The sequence below is a fragment of the Betta splendens genome, chromosome 10 (assembly GCF_900634795.4).
Source record: "Betta splendens chromosome 10, fBetSpl5.4, whole genome shotgun sequence".
Classification (NCBI taxonomy): Eukaryota; Metazoa; Chordata; class Actinopteri; order Anabantiformes; family Osphronemidae; genus Betta; species Betta splendens.
The window spans coordinates 7,928,071-7,947,949 of record NC_040890.2 but is presented as its reverse complement, the minus strand read 5'-3'; the positions used below and the strand labels follow the sequence as shown (position 1 = coordinate 7,947,949).

The 19,879-nt window shown below is 44.1% G+C and overlaps 5 protein-coding genes across 7 annotated transcripts; 1 reads left to right on the top strand and 4 right to left on the bottom strand.

Annotated features, from left to right (window-relative positions):
* Positions 1-365: 365 nt before the first annotated feature.
* On the bottom strand, positions 366-3,434 carry foxi3b (forkhead box I3b). Its single transcript, XM_029165788.3, has 2 exons — positions 1,829-3,434; positions 366-1,633 (listed from the first exon to the last, which is right to left on the bottom strand). Exons 1-2 carry the CDS (start codon positions 2,427-2,429, stop codon positions 1,056-1,058), a joined length of 1,179 nt encoding a protein of 392 aa, XP_029021621.1. The 5' UTR covers positions 2,430-3,434; the 3' UTR covers positions 366-1,055.
* Positions 3,344-7,307, top strand: syce3 (synaptonemal complex central element protein 3). Of its 3 annotated transcripts, none has more exons than XM_055512429.1 (6): positions 3,429-3,484; positions 3,740-3,842; positions 3,965-4,078; positions 4,573-4,675; positions 5,445-5,523; positions 6,175-7,307. In XM_055512429.1, the coding sequence occupies exons 2-4, from the start codon at positions 3,746-3,748 to the stop codon at positions 4,581-4,583; spliced, it is 222 nt and encodes a 73-aa protein (XP_055368404.1). In that variant the 5' UTR covers positions 3,429-3,484; positions 3,740-3,745; the 3' UTR covers positions 4,584-4,675; positions 5,445-5,523; positions 6,175-7,307. The 3 variants fall into 3 exon arrangements, with proteins under 3 accessions (XP_029021624.1, XP_055368404.1, XP_055368403.1); XM_055512428.1 differs by having other exon boundaries at positions 5,389-5,523; XM_029165791.3 differs by lacking the exons at positions 4,573-4,675; positions 5,445-5,523; positions 6,175-7,307 and having other exon boundaries at positions 3,344-3,484; positions 3,965-4,404.
* A 2,074-nt stretch (positions 7,308-9,381) lies between these two features.
* Positions 9,382-11,337, bottom strand: LOC114864819 (protein Wnt-8a-like). The gene is made up of 6 exons (XM_029165790.3): positions 11,130-11,337; positions 11,008-11,041; positions 10,788-10,917; positions 10,558-10,683; positions 10,144-10,286; positions 9,382-10,050 (listed from the first exon to the last, which is right to left on the bottom strand). The coding sequence occupies exons 1-6, from the start codon at positions 11,189-11,191 to the stop codon at positions 9,493-9,495; spliced, it is 1,053 nt and encodes a 350-aa protein (XP_029021623.1). The 5' UTR covers positions 11,192-11,337; the 3' UTR covers positions 9,382-9,492.
* Positions 11,338-11,453: 116 nt separating this feature from the next.
* Positions 11,454-15,588, bottom strand: LOC114864818 (protein Wnt-8a-like). The gene is made up of 6 exons (XM_029165789.3): positions 13,288-15,588; positions 13,144-13,177; positions 12,910-13,048; positions 12,540-12,665; positions 12,296-12,438; positions 11,454-12,194 (listed from the first exon to the last, which is right to left on the bottom strand). Exons 1-6 carry the CDS (start codon positions 13,356-13,358, stop codon positions 11,628-11,630), a joined length of 1,080 nt encoding a protein of 359 aa, XP_029021622.1. The 5' UTR covers positions 13,359-15,588; the 3' UTR covers positions 11,454-11,627.
* Positions 15,589-15,744: 156 nt separating this feature from the next.
* tmsb2 (thymosin beta 2) lies at positions 15,745-17,647 on the bottom strand. Its single transcript, XM_029165792.3, has 3 exons — positions 17,488-17,647; positions 16,371-16,475; positions 15,745-16,207 (listed from the first exon to the last, which is right to left on the bottom strand). Exons 2-3 carry the CDS (start codon positions 16,468-16,470, stop codon positions 16,170-16,172), a joined length of 138 nt encoding a protein of 45 aa, XP_029021625.1. The 5' UTR covers positions 16,471-16,475; positions 17,488-17,647; the 3' UTR covers positions 15,745-16,169.
* Positions 17,648-19,879: the final 2,232 nt, after the last annotated feature.

Here is a 19,879-nt window from a genome sequence, read left to right as displayed (position 1 = left end):
ACGCACCCCGTAGCCAGTCAACAGTACCAGTATATAGATATATGGATGGTGTAATATTTTAGTGTTCAGCGTAAGCAACTGAGAGAGAGCAACTGCATGGGAATGTGGAGTTACACCGTTTAGGAAAATCAGTTAACTGTCCATCACACAGGGATCAGGTTTCACCAACATGCAGGTTCCACACTACTGGTCATCGCTTTTCTGACAGGTCTGTTTTCTGTCAAAAAGTGCTTGTTATGTTGTTGTTTGTACTTTACCCGTTTTGGGGATCGAGGTGAAGGGTTTGAAACTCACAATAAGGCCTTTAGTTCTGAGAAATAATCAGGCTTCCGAAAATAAAGAAAAAATGAAAAATGCAATTGACGTATGTAGAACTCGGGAAACTTTTTATTCATATCAAAACACAACATATACAGAATATACCATACATTAAAATTCTGTTTTGTACATGACTTGATAACACATGCACCAACAAGCAATGTATATGTATAACATAACATAGACATATTTACAAAGTGAAATGACTACTTTTATATTAACCCGCAGGACTAATTAGCATTAAAACCAGTCTTAAAACCTTTTACCCTTGGCTGATTCTATAAGGCCAGTGACCACACACACACGCACACAATACGGAAGCAATAGTGTAATTTAACCCCTTCTCTAAATGTGCTGTCTGAGCATTGTATCCGTGATACCATCAGGAATCTTGGGTAACAGTTTAGAATACCCTGATGTCAGCAGATGCAATCTAGCATTTCTTAATAATGAGTCAGATCTGATAGAGACCAGCTTCAGTTCAAATAAAAGCTGACTGAGGAACTGATAGCCGGGCTGAGAATGGTTTAAGGGAGTGACACTCACAGTCGGCTACGTCTGAGTCAGCTGTTCCTGTGGGAATCAAAGCGTTTTTACTCTCCTGTCACACGCTAAAGTGATCTCAAGTGTCCCAGTCAGCGCAAACAGCCTTTTTGTGTTTATGTAGGTGTCTTGTTTTTCATACCAGAATTTCTCTACAATACACTTGACCATAGAGGTAGTTTAAAGCTTCCCTATTAAACCTCTGTGCCCTCGCGGTGATAGATGATTCCTGTTGAACTTAATGAGGGGTAGAAATGCCCGCTGGACCCACTATACTGGCTAAGGATTGGGCTGCTGTACCCTAAAGAAGAGTGGGTGGGTGATGAGGAGAGAACTGGGGGAGGTGGCACCTGTGGTACCCACTCTGGCCCACCTGAGTTGGGGGAGTAGCTGCTAAAACTTCCAGGCTGCACAGGTCTGTGGGGGCCTTCTAACGGAAGGTTGATCTGGAGTGGCCTGCTCAACCCATCACTTCCCACCTCATTCGTTCCACCAGAAGACACTCCGGACATCTCAGATAAGAAGCTGCTCAGACACGGAGTGGGGCCTGTCGAAGACGGCGATGGAACCCTGTCTGGTGTTGAAGAGATGTTAAGAGCAGCGCTGCCGGAGTGTTTGGGGCTGCCCCTCTCACTATCCCCTGAGTCCGGACCCCCAGAACCACCGTCGCCGTTAGAGAGAGAGTCTGACTTCCTTTTTCTTTTACGGCGGAAGTTTCCATTGTCAAACATCTTCTCGCAGTTTGGATCAAGAGTCCAGTAGTTGCCCTTTCCTGTGATATCAAAGTGTACAGTAAATATTAATGTTTTAATAGCTTTACAATATGCAGCATGGCAACAATGAACAAGCACACATCAAAAAATACAATCAAGTTCAAATTAAAATAATAATAATTCATATATTTAAAAGGAAATAAATTATGGTAATTACTTGTGAATAGAAAAACACATTTTAAACATTTTCTTACCTGGATCGTCCTCGTCTCTTGGTACTTTTTTGAAGCAGTCGTTGAGTGACAGGTTGTGTCTGATGGAATTCTGCCAGCCTGCTTTACTCTTGTTGTAGAAGGGGAAGTTGTCAGCCACGTACTGGTAAATCTGACTCAGAGTCAGTCTCTTGTCTGGTGCTCCATGGATAGCCATGGCAATGAGAGCCGAGTAGGAATATGGAGGCCTGACCAGTTTCATTAGGTCTTCTTGTGAGGGCAGTGAGAACCAGCTCAGCTCCCCTCCTGGTCCGCCAGCTCCAGGTGGGCCAAGGTAGGGTCTCTGCATGCCGTAGTGTTGAGGGACAAAGGGAGGGCCGGGGTTACCAGGTGGGCCCGTGGTAGCCAGGTACGGCGGTGTGGTGATCCCGGAGCCATTGAACCAGAGGTAAGGGTTTGAAGAAGGGGTGGTGTAGTCACTCAGCTCGTAGGAAGTCGGAGTAGTGCGCTGAGGACTCGGCAGAGAAGGTGGAGGGTAGTAACAGTCACTGTACATGCTGAGCTCGGGGGGCTCCTGGCCGAGGCTGGGGAACTGCGGACCGCACCGTGGAGGAGACTGGCCCTGAGCCTCAAACGATGACATTGTCGGGTTTCTTCTTACCTCTCAGAATTTCTTCTTTTGCCTTTGAAATGTCTTCGTATGACACCAAAATTCTGTATGATGACACTGGTCAGGCTTCAAAAATCCTTTTCTTGTTCAGTCTATCGCAGGTATTTCTTATGTGAACCAAAAATAAATAAAGTTATCTGACCTTCTGACTTGTAGTGTGCTCTTCTCTACCCCTTTCTTGACTGTTTGTCCTTGCTTTATGTCAAGATGTCACCTGTCACACCTGCTTTATCTATTCCTTGGGAAACGCCCCCAGTCTCCTGTGATTGGCTGATTTCTCAGGTAAGTAGCCTGTTCCTGCTTTCTCCCTCTTTGTGTCCCTGCTGTCAGCTAGTTCAGTTTCTCCACAGGTTTTGTTTACCCTCAATATATAAATTTTCCATTGAAGCTGTTATTCTAGTATTAATCAAGTTAATAACCTGTTTTGTTGTATTATTATTATAGTGCAAACCTTTAAAATAAGTTTTAAATTAGCTTATGTAGGACTGAATTTTAATCAATATCATCAAAAACTGACACATTCTCTTCGAATAGGAAAATAAACTGGCATTATATGTCACTATAATTATCAAAACAATGTAAATATTCCAATAGTGTATTCAAGCTAGGGTAGATAGATAGGGTAGACCATAAAAGATATGCAGCAACAGTAAAAACAATGGGCTAAAACCCTTAGAGAAATATATTACATTATGTGTGTATATTATAGATATACATTTTGTCGTACGCGTAAAAAATATATATTTATACAGAATTTGACAGATTCAAGGTGTTTGATACAATAAATTCTAATGTTTATATTTATGCAAAATTTCTTACCATATAATGTTTCTTACTTCTTTGACGGTGATATTAATTTTATGTTAGGACTACGGAATATGACGTTTCTAATGTCTGTAGTTATTGCTGAGCGCTCGTTCCCACTTCAGTTTCCTGCGCGAGACCTTCTTCTTCTGGGTCCTTAACGTTTAGGCCCCTTTGACTCGTTAAAGTAAACCTTTCTAAAGGCTTTAAAGAGGCACTTTGTCGTAAGTGATACACGTTTGTTAAAATATCAATTTCAGCTCCAGTGTGTGGCTTTAAAACAGTACTCTTGACAAATAACTAACGTCATGACGCATTTTATTTCATTTTAGAGGAAACCACGATGCTAACATTTCTCTCCTCTTTCGCTTGCTAGCTAGCTAGCTAAAGTTTACCTCCCGTCATGTTAATATCGACACCTGACGTCACAATTTGCGAATGTTTAAACAAACAGCTACATGCCTATTGTTTAAATTTAGCGTTACATGGCGTTTCCGGAGAACAACAACATTAACTATGACGAAACCGTGGAGCTGAACAAGGATTTACAGAGAATTGTTGAAGATGTCGAAAACTTATCAGGTTTGTACCTTCTCATTTGACTATAGCAGCGTTGCGTTTTTTCCACAAGCTTAGTATAACAAATCTTGGACGTTAAGTTGTTGTAATTTTCGTAACCGTCGCTGCTGTCACACCACCTGCAGTACAGCTGACCTGGATGGTTTATGACCTGGTGGCCCTGCGGACCAATCCTCTGCTGGGGGCCTCCATGCGCAAGCTAGAGGAGGCTTATCAGAGATGCAGAGCTGCTGTTTATGGTAAACGAGAGCAGGAGCCAGGGGAGGAATGTCCCGAAACGGCAGACACCACACTCACTCAGATGTGATGCGATTCTCAGCTTCCCTTTTAGAGCTGTGTTCAATTGAAAAGTAGTGTATGTGTTATATAAGTGTTTTGGTATTTTGCTATTTTATTTCTTCTATTTTTTCTATGTTTTGTGTGGATGTTATACTCAGTGTTGTGCAGAATGCAGTTGCTTGATTATCAGTTGATGGTCAGCAAATTGATGATTATTTGTATGTTCTGATGTCTTCTACTCTGTTAGATTGTCAAGTGAAAACAATAAATCCATAAAACCACATGGTATTGTGTTGCTTATATACACCTTGACTTGATCTGTTAATTGTTTTAAAATTGGCAAATTTAGCTGTTTGCCATCTTTTGTAATTGCTTTAGTAATTAGTGTGTTTAAATATTTTTACAACATATGACAGTTGTTACTGCATTTTTGATGTTGTTCAATCTTTTTAAGATGGACAATAGCACAGCAGAAGCTCCTGCCACTGACTGCACTAATTTGGAAAACCTCCTTAAAGAGCTGAACTGTTTGTCTAACTGCATGGATCTGCTAGCCTGTAAGTATTACTGTCGGTCTCATACCTCACGAATATATGTAAACATTGTCTACGACAGCTGGTTGATCTTGATCGTTGATTTGCAAATATGCAAAGCACATGATGTAACTGTTATCTTGGATCTGAAATGAGATAGCTAAAAGTGAATTCTTGTACATCAACTGCTGTGCAACTTTCTTGTGGATGTTAGTGGTGCAGAGTTACACCCTACTGAATGAGATCTGCCAGATTGCACTCGGCAGGTAAATATAACTAACTGAAGGATTTTACGCACAGCATTGTCCATGAGACAATTTTCGTTGTGAGGAATAATGGTGCAACTTTTTTTGCCCAAGGGGAACAGATGTAGGCAAAGTGGTAGGCAGCACATTAGCTTACTGTGTCCGCTCATGTGGTGAGAAATATCTGCTTACTCTAATAACTCAGAGCCTGCAAACAAACGCCACAGCTTAATGGGTGAACTTTAGCATTTTGTACAAATCAAATAACTAAAGGACAACAGCAGCTTTCAAATAAACTGAATGCTCTAGTTAACATACTATTGTGTTGTTTTAAATTGAAGTTATTCTGCCAATAAGCTAGTGCTGCTTTAAAATATTGTCACCAAAAAAATACCATCATCTTTGGTGTGAAAACCTATATATTCTGAAAGGTGACTTGGACTCTTAGACCAAAGGCAGTTGTAAAATAAGACATTTCTTTTTTGCCTGCAGTGCAAACCGAGCTGATGCAATGTGATCTGATTGTTTGTGTTGGCTGCCCTGACAAGCTGGCGGTTTTGAAAAATCCGAGAGGCACCAAAGCAGCAGCTGCCAGCTTGACCTGAAAGTGAGGCGTGAAGAACAGAGGTAATGCTCTGTCTTAGGGGAAAGAAGACATTACCATTGTGAAATGAAATATTTTCTCTTACTCATTTTCATCAAAATGCTACTAAAGATACCAAAAAGAGTAATTACATAACAATGACCTTTTTGAAATTGTGACATTTGTATTAAGGTTTATAAAAGTGTCCTGAACTCGCATAACCCTCTGCATAAATTAGCAAAAACAGACTGAGGTGGATGCAAACAACCGTTTCAAGCCTGATGCTGGTACTGGTCAAAGTCCTGCAGGCTGCAGCAAAACACACATGTTTTGTCATTTAGAGCTCTGGTCTATGGCACCATTAAGCATCAGTGTGTGATGGGTAATCAGTTCCTTCACCCCGGGGAAACTCTGTAGCACAGCGGCACACAAAAAAAAAATGACAGGGACCTAATGATGCAGTACAGCACAAGTCAGCACCAAACACTCCCTGAGGCGAACCGCAAGATGTGAACTTTTCAGTTTACTTTTAGGGGACATACCCCCAGTTTTTGAAAATAGGCAATGGTGTCGTATTTCTTGAGTTTACTATTGGGTTATTAACACTAGTGCTGGGGGAGAAGGGGCAGTTTAAGATAATGTTGCAATAAAATTGTGAAATTTTAAATCTGCACGTTTGTATGTCTCTTTTAAAGGAAAAACAATGGCGTGTAAGAGGCAGCACCTGATCTTGTTTCCCCCTCCTGAAAGTAATTTCATCTTGATGTCTTGGTACCATTCCTCCATACCAGCCATGAAACAAAGGACAGTAAAGACTCAGTAAGAAAACCCTCATACTTGTGGTATACATGTTACTACACCGCCATCTGCTGTTTCGTTTATGAACAGGTCTAAGGTTGTAATTGCGCAGAAAAGTCGAATCCACTAACCCAACAATGTGTACTCTAAAATTAACACAGTAAACATAAAGATGTGGCTTAATTTTGATTCCACTTTTAATCCCCCCCTTATCTGGTATCGACATGGTAACCTTAGCAGGGTTTGTCGGTAGAGGAGGAGGAAGGACCTTTCTTAGAGGAGAAGAGATTAAATAAATTTATAATTTAAAAAATATAATGTAACGCATTAGCCAAATTACAGTGTTTGCTACTTACTTGCTACATTGTCCTCAGGTACTTGTTGGGTACATGTTATGCTTCGGGGTCCTTGGTTGAGGGAGCTTGCTGGTGAATGAGTCAGGACCTTTCACAGCACTGCTCTCTGCTGGACGTCATATGAAATGTGTTTTAAAAATGTAGTAGTAGATATTAATGTAACATTTCTCAGTAAAAATGCATCTCAGACATGACTTAGACAGTGCATACTGTATCTTGGTAAACCCTCCAGGAATGGACCAGGTTTTCCTGGTCCTTTCCTTGTCAATTTGCTGCTTGGGTTGGCTCACTGGAGTATCAATATGTACTGTATGCAGGATGCCTATAAAACAGATGTCTTGTACTGTATGTACCTTCACTGTTCCTGTGACTTTTCTTAGCACTCTGTGACCCAGTTAAAGGACAGATGTAACCATTCTGGTTTGCACCTTTATAGTCATTATTGCTTTCATTGTCCTCACAAAAGTTTGTAAACATAAGTCTTACTAATTACAGAACACAGAAGTTGCATTGTGTTTTAATTACACTAATACAGGTTTTCTATGTTAAAATGTGTAGATTTGTACTTTTGAACCCCATCAAAATTCAAGTTTTTTGCTTTTTACAAATAGTGGTTTGAAAAAATGTGCCATAATATGCCATAGTATGAGACCAAATAAAGAATTGCCATACCATCCATAACTACTTTATCAGAGCCTGTAATATTAAGCTAAAAAGGTCATAAGGTCTTAACCACTTTTAGAGTTGAATATTTTTACCTGGTACATGTTAAAAAAAAGTTAAAACTACAATATTTTTACAATACATATGACCAACATCATCAGCGTGAGTTCCTGTATATAGTGCTGACTCTCCTCATTTGTGGATTTTATCCCATCCCATTTTCATCCCATCACCTCCTTTTTTGAAGGTTTATTTAAATTCATGCTTTCTGAAACTAAAGAGTTTACTTAAAAAAATTAGTTAGTTGCTTTGCTGTGAACAACACGTATACTCAAAATGAAACTTAGTTAGACTTTTGTACAACCAAGCAAACTGGTCTCATCCTCTTGCGGTAAAAGGCTAATGAAGAATGATTTAATAATAGGCACATGCACTGTAGTGTCTTATTTGGAAGTAGTGAGGTGGTTGGCTTGAGTCTGTGTTAACTTGTGTGTCTAACTTGTGTCACATTGTGATGTCATGCATGCTTTTTATTGTAATTCATGGAGTGGAGCTGTTGAAGGCTCTGTCAGATCTTAGATCCCAGCCACAGGCGTCACGGTATCTCACACCCAGGTGAGAGAGGAGGGCACAGGGGAAGAAGGAATGATCAATCATGCTCAGATCCCCTAAGACCCCCAGGCCTGTCTGGGTGAATACATAAGTCCACCTGGGGGGTCCTGGTGGGAGATCACCCCCACTGTCTGTTTTCTTTCCTCTGTCTTAATTGAGAGAGATATGGGCCCAATGAGAAATTGAATACAGTTTAATAATTATAAAGTAATGTATGAACCACTTGGTTTATTAAATCGGGGTATGTGTTCAGTACACAATGGATGAAAGAAAAATAACAGCTATGTAGCTGGAATAGTATAGAAATAACAATTACATGGATGCACACACATATGTGGTCGTTTAGTTGAAAAGTGCACTTTTTGGTGCAATATTTATGACAGACAAGATGCTGCATTGTCATGTCACATACAGTAGAAAGCACAGCCAAGCTTCATATTGGCCCAATGTGGAATCAGTCATGTTTCCAGTGAAGAGCAGAGATAAGGGGGCAGATCGGTGAAGGCCTCCAGCGGAGTGAAACCTTCATTAACACACAGCAGGAATGCATGGGAAATTCAGGACATCCTCAGAAGCAAACAGACAAATGGGAACAGACGGGAGGTAATGCTGTGGTCTGACAGAGTGCAGTTCCATTCTAATGAGACATTCTTCACACCAGGTTCATGCCTAATGTTGGAAATGAACATTTCTAGTATTGGTGTTGTGGAGATGGTGTCTGCCAGTGCGTCCTGGTGTTGTTCTTCTGTCATTATGCAACTAGGCTACTGATCACAAGCCGGGTTTCTCTTTCTCGTGCTTCTATAGCATAGTAACTGCTCTGTAGAAATAGGTAAACAGTCCCCTTCCTGTCAGGCCTACCTCTGCCTCCAGGCATGGACCCCTGGGGATGGCAATATCCATGCCATCAGTCATTTGGCTGAGATTTATGACATGTCCAGCTGAGAGGAAGAGTTTTGAAGATAAAGGGGGTAGAAAAAAAAGAATGAATAGCTCTTTTAGACACACACCGGCCTCTCAGACCTAATCAGCTGCAAGTTATAAAATAGGACATGCACTGAACCACCACTTCTTTGGATTTACAGTGTAGCCGGACACCAGCTTGACCTACTTTTCTCTAAGACATTAAGTCAAACTTTTTGTAACACTTTGTCGAGGTGTTTTCTCTTTACGCTTTGATGTGTTGTGGCACATTTGCATTGTGACAAAGGCTAGAGAAAGAGGTGTCCTGGATTATCAGCTCAAATACCTTCTAACCTGTGGTGGAAATGCTGCCCATTGACTGAAATCAATACACACTGACATCAAAGTGGATCAAGGCTGAATCAACACCTAGGATGTGTGTGAATGGCAACATGTTACCCATGTAATCCTCTGTTGTGTGTATTCAGTCTATTCATATTCAATCTGCTGCCCTGTCAAATCCAGCGTCCCAAGATTTATTGAATAAAATACAAGAATGTTATTGAAAAATTTAGTTTTATTCATAAATAGACACATGGATATTTACACAAAGCATAGAAAGTGCAAACCTTAAATAGCATCTTCAAACAGGTCAGTGTGAGTGACATAAGAGGAATCTGTTCATTTGGGACCACGGTGTCTCCGTCTGTTACCGTGTCCATCGGCAGCCTCCCTCCTCGCGCACACGTGTTTCACTACAACCTGGGAGCAGTCTTCGCAGTTCACCGTGCAGCACCAGTGGAATTTGCAGTTGCAGCTGCTCACCACCTCCGTGCGCCTCTCCTCCACCCGCAGGCCGCATTCGTGACACAGCCTGCGGCAGCTCCTCTTCTCCCAGTGCGTCAGACCCTCTCCGTGCTGCACGCACTCCCGGCCTTCGGTACCGAGCAGCTCCAGGCTGGCGTTCCTCCTGCAGTAGTCCGGAGAGTCCTCCAGGTAGATGAGCTCCGTCTGAGCGACGCTGCCGAACGCGGCCGCGATGACGCCGCGGCTGTCCGCGCTGTTGCCGGCTCGAATGCGCTCTTTATCGATGTCCAGCTTCTGGGCCTGGCTGTGCTTTATCTTCAAGTAGTTACCGATTTCCCTGAAATCGGACAACTGCGTCCAGCAGGTCTGGACACTGCAGCTCTCAGACATGCCGTGACATCTGCAGATGCGTTTCATTGTTGCCTTCACGGCCTGTGGGAAACCGGGGAAAAGTAATTAGTCTACTGGCCAAAAGTGAATACTCAGCAGCGCCACGTGATTGTTGCTGGTAAGAAAACAACGCACCAGCCGCCCTGCCTCGTTGTTATGCAGGTTGACAGCAGCTCTGGAGTCCTGGCCAGTCTCCTGGGCATCGACATACTGTTTGGAAATCCTTTCCCCGAAATCTGTGTTGTCACTGCATCCACCCCAAAGCCAGCCACGGCCACCTGCAAAAGAAAGACGAGACGCCACAAACCCAATAATTAGATCAGAGTAGAGTCGTTATGTGAAGGAGAGTCTCACTACAAGATTTTCAAATAAAAAAAGCAAACTCTCAATTTTACGTAAAGTACATGAATAAGAATAAATAAATAAATAAATTTTGCCTTAAAATAGCTTTGTTGTGATTTGGCGCTATATAAATAAAATTGAATTGAATTGAATAAAGTATACTGTAACCGTAGCCAGAGTGGATTGCTGTTATTATGTGAGCCTCACCGGTTTTCCCCTTCTTTGAAACGTCACAGCCGCAGTTGCCCAGGTCTCCGAGACTACAGTTCCGAGTTAAAGTGTACATGACCCCTGCTGCACTGATGGCGTGGACAAAAGACGTCTCTCTGGTGGCTGTAAAAACGACGAACGCACGACGTGCATAAGGACATCTCCAATAAAACAATTAGAAAGCTAGACTCGCAACGGGGAACTCACTACAGAGTGACGTAACATACCGCGTCTGAGCGCTTTGAGCTGCGTCGCGCTGTCTGGACAGTTCCATCTGTCCCACGCGAACTGGTATTTACACTCCTCAATCCCACTCTGGGTGCCCACCTGCACGCTATTTGCGTAGCTTAAATAGGCCTGCAGAGGAAGCGATTGCAATTATTTTTAGTATTTAGGATATGATGTTATAAACCTGGGATATTCAAGTGAACTGGATTTTCTATTTACCTTTGTTCCCGTTATAAGAAGGTTACTTGCAACCCTGCAGGAAAACGGTAATAAATATTTACATCCATCTAGACAAATGTATAAATGAAATTAATACAAGCAAGCACTGTATAGTCTCTTACCAAGCATGTGTCGGGCATGTTTTGAGTAGAAGAGCCAGGAACCAAAAAAATGCATGAACCATTTTCACCTACACCGTTAGCTCCGGAAGAAAGAAATCAGTTTTAACCCGGTGTGCTGCAACTTTCTCTTATAGGAGAACAGGACAAATGCCACTCTTGTTCTTTGTCCCCCGGGTCCGAGGAAGCTGATTGGATGCTGGGTTTAGGGGACGCCTACAGTATATGCGCACTTCAAAGGTGGCATTAGGCTGCTGTTTATTTTCTTACCCGCGCCTTTGTGACAGTGCGCCACCAATATACAACGAACGGAATCAGGAGTCAAGACGTCTATAAATATTTATTAAGTAAAAGTTATGTACAGAGTCCAAACGATAATAAAGTGCATTAAAAAGTTCAGGGTGGTGTAGTAGTTCAAGATGAAAATAGTTTTACTGTCCACAGTCTAAAACTAATCAATGTCTGAATGTTGAGCTGAATGAAAAGCCAGAGTCACTGTAGTTAGTGGCGGCGCGCGCGCTGTCGCCGCTTTGTCTTCTTCTGCGGTTTCCTTCCAGCCTCGTGACGCGCACAGTAATATTTGGTCACAACCTGTTTGCATTTGTCGCACTTCACCGTGCAGCACCACTGGAACCTGCAGTTGCAGCTGCTCACGACCTCGACGCGCTTCTCCGCCACTCTGAGGCCGCAGTCGAAGCACAGCCTGCGGCAGCTCTTCCTCTCCCACTGGGACGCGTCCTTGCCTCCCTTCACGCACTCGCGGCCCTCCGTGCCCTGGAGTCCCAGGCTCTGGTTCTTGAAGCAGTAATCCGGAGAATCTTCCAGGTAAATGAGCTCCGTCGGCGGGATGCTCTTAAAAGCCTGCACAATGCCCCCTCTGTTGTCCGCGCTGTTTCCAGCTCTCACGGGCTTCTTGTCCATTTCCAGCTTCTTCGCTTGTTGGTGCTTCATCTTAAGGTAGTTGCCCACCTCTCTGAAGTCGGCCAGCTGCATCCAGCACGTCTGGATGTTACAGCTGCCAGACACTCCGTGGCACTTACATGCCTTCCTCATGGTGGCTTTGATCGCCTGATGGAAAGAGTGAGTTTTAGTAACGAGTACTGGCTCTATATTTTTTAACTTTATAATAATCAATTATTTTTTAAAAACCGTGGATAAAATGACCGTACCAGTCTGCCGGCCTCGTTGTTATGGAGATTGACCGCTGCGCGCGAGTCGTGTCCGTCTTCCAGTGCGTCCACAAACTGTTTGGAGATCTTCTCTCCGAACGCCACGTTATCGCTGCAGCCTCCCCATATCCACCCTTTGCCACCTTAACAAATATCAGTACGGAGGTTATTTTACTGCAACACAAAACGTGCGTTTTTTCAATTATTTAGATTAGTAGCAGATGCAATATCACAGATAATGTACCTGTCTGTCCTATTCTGGAGTCGTCGCAGCCACAGTTGTCAAAATCTCCCATACTGCAGTTTTTGGTGAGCGTGTACATCACTCCAGCCGCACTGATGGCGTGGACAAAAGAGGTCTCCCGTGTGGCTAAAAAAAGTGACAGCAAAAGGAAGGAATTTTAGACTTGACGCCACATTTGGCACAGAAATGCCAGTGCGTAAAGTGCGCATATCCGCGCGTTAAGTCAAAAGGGAGATTAGAATGGAAACATGCGCACGATACGCGAGATATGCGTTGAATGATGAACTTGATAAAATAGACAGATGGAAGTGAACAATGCATCTGGATGCAAAACGTTTGATATATCTACACATGAATACAAACGTCTCACCACTTCGAAGGCCCTTGTGTGTAGATAACTGCAGCGTGCTCTCTGGGCAGTTCCACTTCTCCAACATGAACTGATGTTTACATTCCTGAACTCCGTTCTTTGCGCCAACTTGCACACTGCTGGCATATGTCAGGAAAGCCTTAAGAGAGGAAGCAGAGAATTATTACTCGTTATTGCTAATAATAACAAGGATAACTGATAGTTTAGGTCATTTGGATGCATGGGTGTATTTACCTTTGGTCCAGTCATGAGAAAATTATTCACTGTCCTGCAGAAAGAAAACAGCACACCAGGTTAATCTCACGTTGCTACACCAAAGCAAAAAACACAATTCACCGTTGCATGTTTAAATTATTTTCTCTAAAATAAGATGCATACCAAGCGAATGCTGTCGAAAAATGACAGCACGTGGACAGAACCATGAGTGCACGAAGATCGAGTGGCCCCATTGCAGCTGCGTTCCGAGCCCGGGCCTGTTTATTCTTATCCCGAATGTGAGTCCCAAGAGGGAAGAGGAAAACTGAAGTTGTAAGCGGACTGCACGCCGATGATATTTATATGGTCCCGGCCCCTTGATTGACAGATTTGTCCTGCAGGTAACGCTTCACTGTGAAAATACATCAGCGACCGCATTGAATGCCACGTTCTGCAGACCAATAGGAGCCGTCGGTGCGTAGGCGCACTTCAAAGACGGGCAGCAGACAGTGGACCAGCCCCTCATTCATTCACCTGTTGTTCCCACGAGATGATCCTGTACGGATTCCTATAAATACTAAAACATATCAAGATAATATAATCACTATAATCCCACGCCAATAATGCTCCAAATGAAACCACATATGCGTACAACTCGTCGGCGTTCTAAAACACAAAATGCGCAAAAGACAATCGGTTTATTGTTTGGAAATCTGAGCAAGGCACCATGCAAGGCATGCATGTAGCGCGACTTGATTTCCTCAGTTCTGAAAACGCAACGTTACACTTGGAAACGCGGCGCTGAATATCAACATGCGGCCTCGCATGCAATAGGAAACGTTGGGGGAAATGGCACCGGTGTCTCAGGGGGAACTCAGTGACTACAAAGCCATAAAGTCTTTCAGGAGCTGACGGTATATAGTCATGTAAATAGCGCCTCACACATGGGCGACGTTGGCATCGTCCTGGTAATAGGATAATAGATGTTTCCCTGGGACTCAACTGGGTGTGAAAAAAGTCTGGAATTTACAAGAGTGCAAACACACAGTTTGAGAGTTTTTAATGATGGATTATTAATCTGTTAGGATGCTGCAAGTGTCAAGTGGTATTCTACGTTTAAGATGAGATAGATACTTTATTTTAAAATTATATTGAATTATCCAGCAGCCTGTGTTACATTCTGCTAATTATCCTTGATTTATATCTAATCACTGCTGTCATCAACAGCTACCACGCCAGTTTCTGCTATGTCATACTATTAGTGTAAGTTGAGCAGTAAATGATTAATATTGCAGTTGTTCATTTAAGTGGCCTCCACTTGTCCGATCCCCCGTTAAGTCACTCAAACCCCTCAAAACAACTAGTCACTCAGCGCTGCGCACAATAAGCAGGAGGGTGGGTCACGCCCCGTACAATAGACGCTGCGTGTAGGTGAGGATAATCCTTCGCTAATTAGAGATCACCCACATTCATTCCGCGGTACCACCGAAACCAGAGCGCCTCGACACCTTAATACGGAGCGATAAAAATCAATCTGCCGGCTTCATAATTCGTCCTCCGCTAGAAGCGTCTTTAACGGGTTTAATGGGTCAATAACCCGCAAACAATAGTGCGCTAATCTAACTAGGTGTGATTCTACATTGGCTCTAGATGAAAATCGAAACGTACAGGGTTAAATCACGTGGGTTGGTTTTAAACCCGTATAAGACAAACGAGAAAATGTACTGTTACTATCGTAATTGAGACTGACCAGACCATAATCTGTTTTACTTCATGTGTAATTAAAACTACACTAATGTTTATTCCAGCTCAGCCGTTAAAACGTGCGGAGAAAGCGTCACCGTGTTTTGAAATATCCTTGAAATAGCTGAAAGTAAAAAAAAAAATGTCAACGTGAAAAAGTATGTACAAAAAGTGAGTAAATCAAATAGTTCTAGGAGACATTTCGGACACATTTAGTCACAAAGGATGCGCTGATGGGTGATTTACGGCAGCGCGAGGTGAGAAAAATAGAGCAATAAAGGATCAGGAGGCGACGAGCTTGACAGGTTGAGGAAGAGTGTCAAGACTGGCGACGCCAGGCAGGCGGATAGTTTGGGCCGTAAATAACTGACGGGCTGATGCTGGGTCAGATTTGGCGATAACACCGTGAAATACAACAATATAAACTGTAATTGTCTGTTTTATTTTGGTTGTCTTATATTTGTAATTTAAAACAATGTGTGTCTTTGCCCCCAGTAACGTCCTGGCGCTGGTTTCAGTAAAGAAGCTCCTTAATAAGCATTAATTTCCCATTCGAATTAAATATTTATTGTGCAGTACAAGACAAGCAGGACATGTCAGAACAAGAATCATGATTTGTCTAATATATATTGGTGCATCATGTCTTTCTGCTGCTGCTCAGAACTAGTGTGTTATTAGTTCTTTGTATAAAATCTGAGGTGTGAATTTTTCCATATCATGAATATTATAGATCTGAGTATGCACGAGTTGCAAAGTAACAAATTGTGAAAAGCAATATGGTTATGGTCCATAATGCGCCAGTCATTTGCACCGGCTGCTTATTCAATGCTTTGCACGCTTATTCCATTTGTGTACTGGAGTGGATTTGCATAAAATGAGACAGCAAATACGCAGGAGTGACTGGTTTCACGTCTTCACATTTATTTCATAAAGAAAAGTAAAAAGTTCATTAAGAAAACATCCCACATGATTAGACGGTGATTGCGCCCATGTCTGTAGACAACCCCCACCTCCCTGTAGCCCGGGTGCCTGCCTCTCTCTCTGTGCTACAGTACATCACTACACCACTCCCCAGTTTGGCAATAATGGAGACATGTTAACTACAGACTAACAGCGTGAGGCGGGCGCCCAGGCTAAAGGATGTTTCACCCAAGTGGTAAGATAGGCCCCATGTGAGGATGCCATATGATCTTACAGCACCCCAGGGAGCTCATGAGCACCCTGTACTGAAGACAACGTAAGAGATTCAAATACTGTGATAATCAAAAGGAAAGTGCGTTCGCTGGAGCATCTCAGCTTCGTGTTTTCAATGTGCTCTGAAGTCAAGGTGTGGCGTCGCCTTTCCTCTCCTGCTCGATGGCTGCAAAAGAGGAGAAGAGGAACGCGTCAGTCAGCAGGCTCACGTGCAGTGAATATGTAAGAGGACGCCGCTCGCTCGCTCGCTCGGCCGGCCGCTCGTCCGGGCGCCGGCGCGGCAGCGATCTGTCGCGCGCGTGCGCGCGTGCACGCCGGCGGACACTCACTCTCTTTGGTGGGCAGAGGGTTCTTCTCTTTTGTCTCCGTCTTCTTCAGCTTGGTCTTGTCGAAGCGGGCGATCTCGGCCATGTCGGGCTTGTCAGACATTTTGGCTGCGGGAGGATGGGAGAGAGAGAGCTGAGCGCGCGGGCTGCGACCTTTTCACCGTCAGCCGACATAATGACAATGCACCACGGCCTTTTCAGATGCGTTCACGGTGCGGCGGCGTCTTCGCGCCGCTCCTTACAGCTTTAAAATGAACTTGGTAGCCTGTTTCCCATAAAGGGAGTGGCCATGACATGTGCAGCTCAGACATGGATGCCCGTGTGGGAGGAGGCTGCCTCCCACACGCTCCATCCTAACGTTTCCTCCTCCAGTCCAGCTAACATGTGCCTATTTTAACTCAGCGGTCCCTTCTTTCCTTTGTCTTCTTCTCCCTCTTCTTGCTCAGGTCTTTGTTCTCTTCCTCCGCATTCTCTCTCTCTCCTTCCCTCGCCCTCTCTTTCTGCATCCACCCCTGCAGCTTTGTGGATCCAGGCAGCGCTCCACAGGCTCCACTGCAGTCATATTCCTGACCTAGCCTCAGGTCCGGCACAGTCTGGACCAGCCGTGCCGCTTTGAACCCGTTGCCCTCTAAGAGGCTGCTGTGTGACGAGCCCACGAGCCTGCAGCTGCCCATTTCCAAACTGAGCTGCTGTGAAATCATATGGAAGCCCAACAGAATCAGTTTGACACAGACGTGCTGGGCTCAAGCCCAGATTCTGTCTTAATTTCAGTTTCTCTACAAAAAGCAAACTGAATCCTTTCTCTTCTACTCTGAGCTAGAAATAATGTTCATATGCACGTCTGCCAAGTCGTCACGTCATATTATCAGTTATATAATCACCTTTGACAAATCATCAGTAAACCTAATTATACTAACATCTGCTCTACTGTTCTCTTTTCACCCACATCATCCTTACCAGTCTAACTATTCTATTCATTCTGCTGCCATCATTCAATTTCTGTTCCTCCTGCCACACCCCAATCCTTTGTCTGACTCCCAGTAAAGCAGAATCAGAGAGAGACACCGACACGCACACGCACGCCTGACGAGCACAGCAAGGATGGAGGAAGCTTCCTTACCGGTGTTCCACACAGCAGTGGGCTGAAATCCACCAGCAAAGAACGTAGGGAGAGAGCGTCACAGAGATGGAGAAGGGCTAGAACACGGAAGCTGAATGAATCTGCCGGCGTGTGCACGCCTGCCTGCATCCAGGGTGTGGGTATAAAAGGGAGGGAGGGAGGGAGGGGGAGGGAGAGAGAGAGAGAGAGAGAGGAGAGAAAGCCTGAGAGCTTGCTCAGCTTTCCTCTCCTGGCATCAGTATTAATGTTCTCCAGGAAAATGACAGGACGAGAGCAACCACTAATAGGAAGCGGCTGTGGTTGACGTGTTGCTTGGATAATTTGCGTTGCATTGCACAGTGGACTAGGTCAGAGGCAAGATTGTAGTGTGGGACCAAGAATGAGGCTGACCGTCACCCTGCATTACATCATTTATAGCTGTGGTGGCTCTACAGTGTAACATGAGAATGCACAATGTTACGCTGCATATAAAAAATATTAATTTAAACAATAGTTATTTGTAATGAATATACAAAATATTGGTGCAGATGTGATGCCAGCAGTACAGCAGTATTACAGGAAGCTCCATTTACACATGGACTAATGGCATAAATCACATCATTGTTGTGTAATGTATTAGTGTTCAATGCCTCTTTACACAAAAACTGTAATGGCAGTGCAATCATTAGTCCTAATTCTAAACCTTCATCCTCAGCTGTCTATTAAATAAATGATTGCTTTTTTGATTAGGTCATGGATAAAATATTAATCAGGTGTGCTATTTACACGGCGCTGGCTCCATAATAGAGCAAGCACTTCTTGTTACATGAGTCTGTAAAGCTCATGTCCCTGTGCTGACATCATGAGACCTGTTGGTCTTTACTCATCAGTCTGCCGATGACAGGACAGATGCTCTCAGAATAGATAAGCAGCAATGAGTCACCACAACGTCAGAGCTGATGCTCGGTTGATCGTGGTGATTACTATGTTAAAAAGTGACTTCATATGCCGGGATGACCTTGGATTCTACTGGAGTGCTCCCCCACCTTCATTACTTCCACTAATGCTCCTGAGAGCTTTCTGAGAGGACAACTGCACCCCCTGCTGGCGAACGGGGAGCATGTCTTCAAACGCCAGCAGCACTTTGTGATTGTAGACATGGCACAGACCATGAGTAATAAGATGCAGCCTCACGTTTAATGTGCCACACGTTACCTAATCATTCAGACTAACCTTAGGGAGCTCATTATATAGGCCCACTCCTCAAATCACTCACTGACAGCTTTCCAGGTTGAACTCCCATTTGAGCTGTTTGTTTCGAAGGGGAGAGGGTCCGAGTGCCCCTGTTAACCTTTGTGTTTGAAATGTTAACACGTTTGAAGTTTGGAGGCAAGATGATCATTGACAAAGGTCAGACGTAGCAGCCAAACGACCTGCCAGAACATTCTGACAGGCCGCTGCACGTCGGCGGATGATAATAGACTGGTGAACCTTTTTCTGTGTACATACAGTAAAGTAGTGTCAGTGATGAGGACGCTGCGAGGCTACGTAGCAGCCAGAAGGTGGCGGCAGCGCGGAGGTAGAGAGGTGATGCTTCATGGGTTCACATGATGAATATGTCTGCCATAATGTGGATCAGTAGAGTGTTCGTCCACCTCAGCAAAAGATGAAAGGTGTTTCTCACTGTACTGTACATACAGTATGTAGTGTGTCTAAATGTAAAACTAGTGCCGTATTTCAAAATAAAAGCTCTGTTAGGCCAGAGAAAGCAGTGATGCTCAGACCTGGCACAAACACATGGTGGCAGTGTGCGACTGAAGCTGGTGGTGTGAATGCTTCAGGAGGGACCAACCAAGGTGCAATTCATTCCCTGAGCACCAAGCATTGTAACAGCTTGTAACAGCTTGAATCCTAATGTGTCTAACGTGTTTAAAAAAATAACTCTTTCACACGTTTCGGAGCACAGCTTCCGCCACACTTGTGCGTTAGCAGCGAGAACAGTCTAAATGGGACAGAGGAGGAGCAACTGGACACCGGTTGCTCTGCATTCAACCTAAGCGGAGCTTTGATTTCGATTAAGCTAAATGAAGCAGATGCTCAGGAGTGTGCAGCCCGTAGAACGGCTCAGGACGGTGCGGAGTCGGTAAAACCAGATAAGACTGCCGCCTCGGTTCATGATCTCCACGACTAATGATCCAGCAGTTGATCGGCGCCCCGCGCGACATCACGCGGCCGGCGAGGCGAAAGCGTGCGACTGCAGCGGAGTTATCTCTCCGCGCCAGCTGGAGCACGGTGACAGAGGTGAAAAGGAGAGGGAGGCGGCAGATAGGGAGGAGGGGAGAGATGAGAAATGAGGATCCAAGAGAGAGACAGAGATGGAGGGAGATTACAGCAGCTTCTATATACAAAAACA

Excerpts from the sequence above, each read along its gene's own strand:
- foxi3b (XM_029165788.3), bottom strand. The coding sequence starts at position 2,429 with ATGTCATCGTTTGAGGCTCAGGGCCAGTCTCCTCCACGGTGCGGTCCG. Across the intron at positions 1,634-1,828 it reads AAGAGACGAGGACGATCCAG|GAAAGGGCAACTACTGGACT; the intron begins GTAAGAAAATGT and ends TTGATATCACAG.
- syce3 (XM_029165791.3), top strand. The coding sequence starts at position 3,746 with ATGGCGTTTCCGGAGAACAACAACATTAACTATGACGAAACCGTGGAG. Across the intron at positions 3,843-3,964 it reads AGATGTCGAAAACTTATCAG|TACAGCTGACCTGGATGGTT; the intron begins GTTTGTACCTTC and ends CACCACCTGCAG.
- LOC114864819 (XM_029165790.3), bottom strand. The coding sequence starts at position 11,191 with ATGGTTCATGCATTTTTTTGGTTCCTGGCTCTTCTACTCAAAACATGC. Across the intron at positions 11,042-11,129 it reads ACATGCCCGACACATGCTTG|GGTTGCAAGTAACCTTCTTA; the intron begins GTAAGAGACTAT and ends GTTTTCCTGCAG. Across the intron at positions 10,684-10,787 it reads GCTCAAAGCGCTCAGACGCG|CCACCAGAGAGACGTCTTTT; the intron begins GTATGTTACGTC and ends TCGTTTTTACAG.
- LOC114864818 (XM_029165789.3), bottom strand. The coding sequence starts at position 13,358 with ATGGGGCCACTCGATCTTCGTGCACTCATGGTTCTGTCCACGTGCTGT. Across the intron at positions 13,049-13,143 it reads TTCTCATGACTGGACCAAAG|GCTTTCCTGACATATGCCAG; the intron begins GTAAATACACCC and ends TCCTCTCTTAAG. Across the intron at positions 12,439-12,539 it reads CTCCAGAATAGGACAGACAG|GTGGCAAAGGGTGGATATGG; the intron begins GTACATTATCTG and ends ATATTTGTTAAG.
- tmsb2 (XM_029165792.3), bottom strand. The coding sequence starts at position 16,470 with ATGTCTGACAAGCCCGACATGGCCGAGATCGCCCGCTTCGACAAGACC. Across the intron at positions 16,208-16,370 it reads CCCTCTGCCCACCAAAGAGA|CCATCGAGCAGGAGAGGAAA; the intron begins GTGAGTGTCCGC and ends CCTCTTTTGCAG.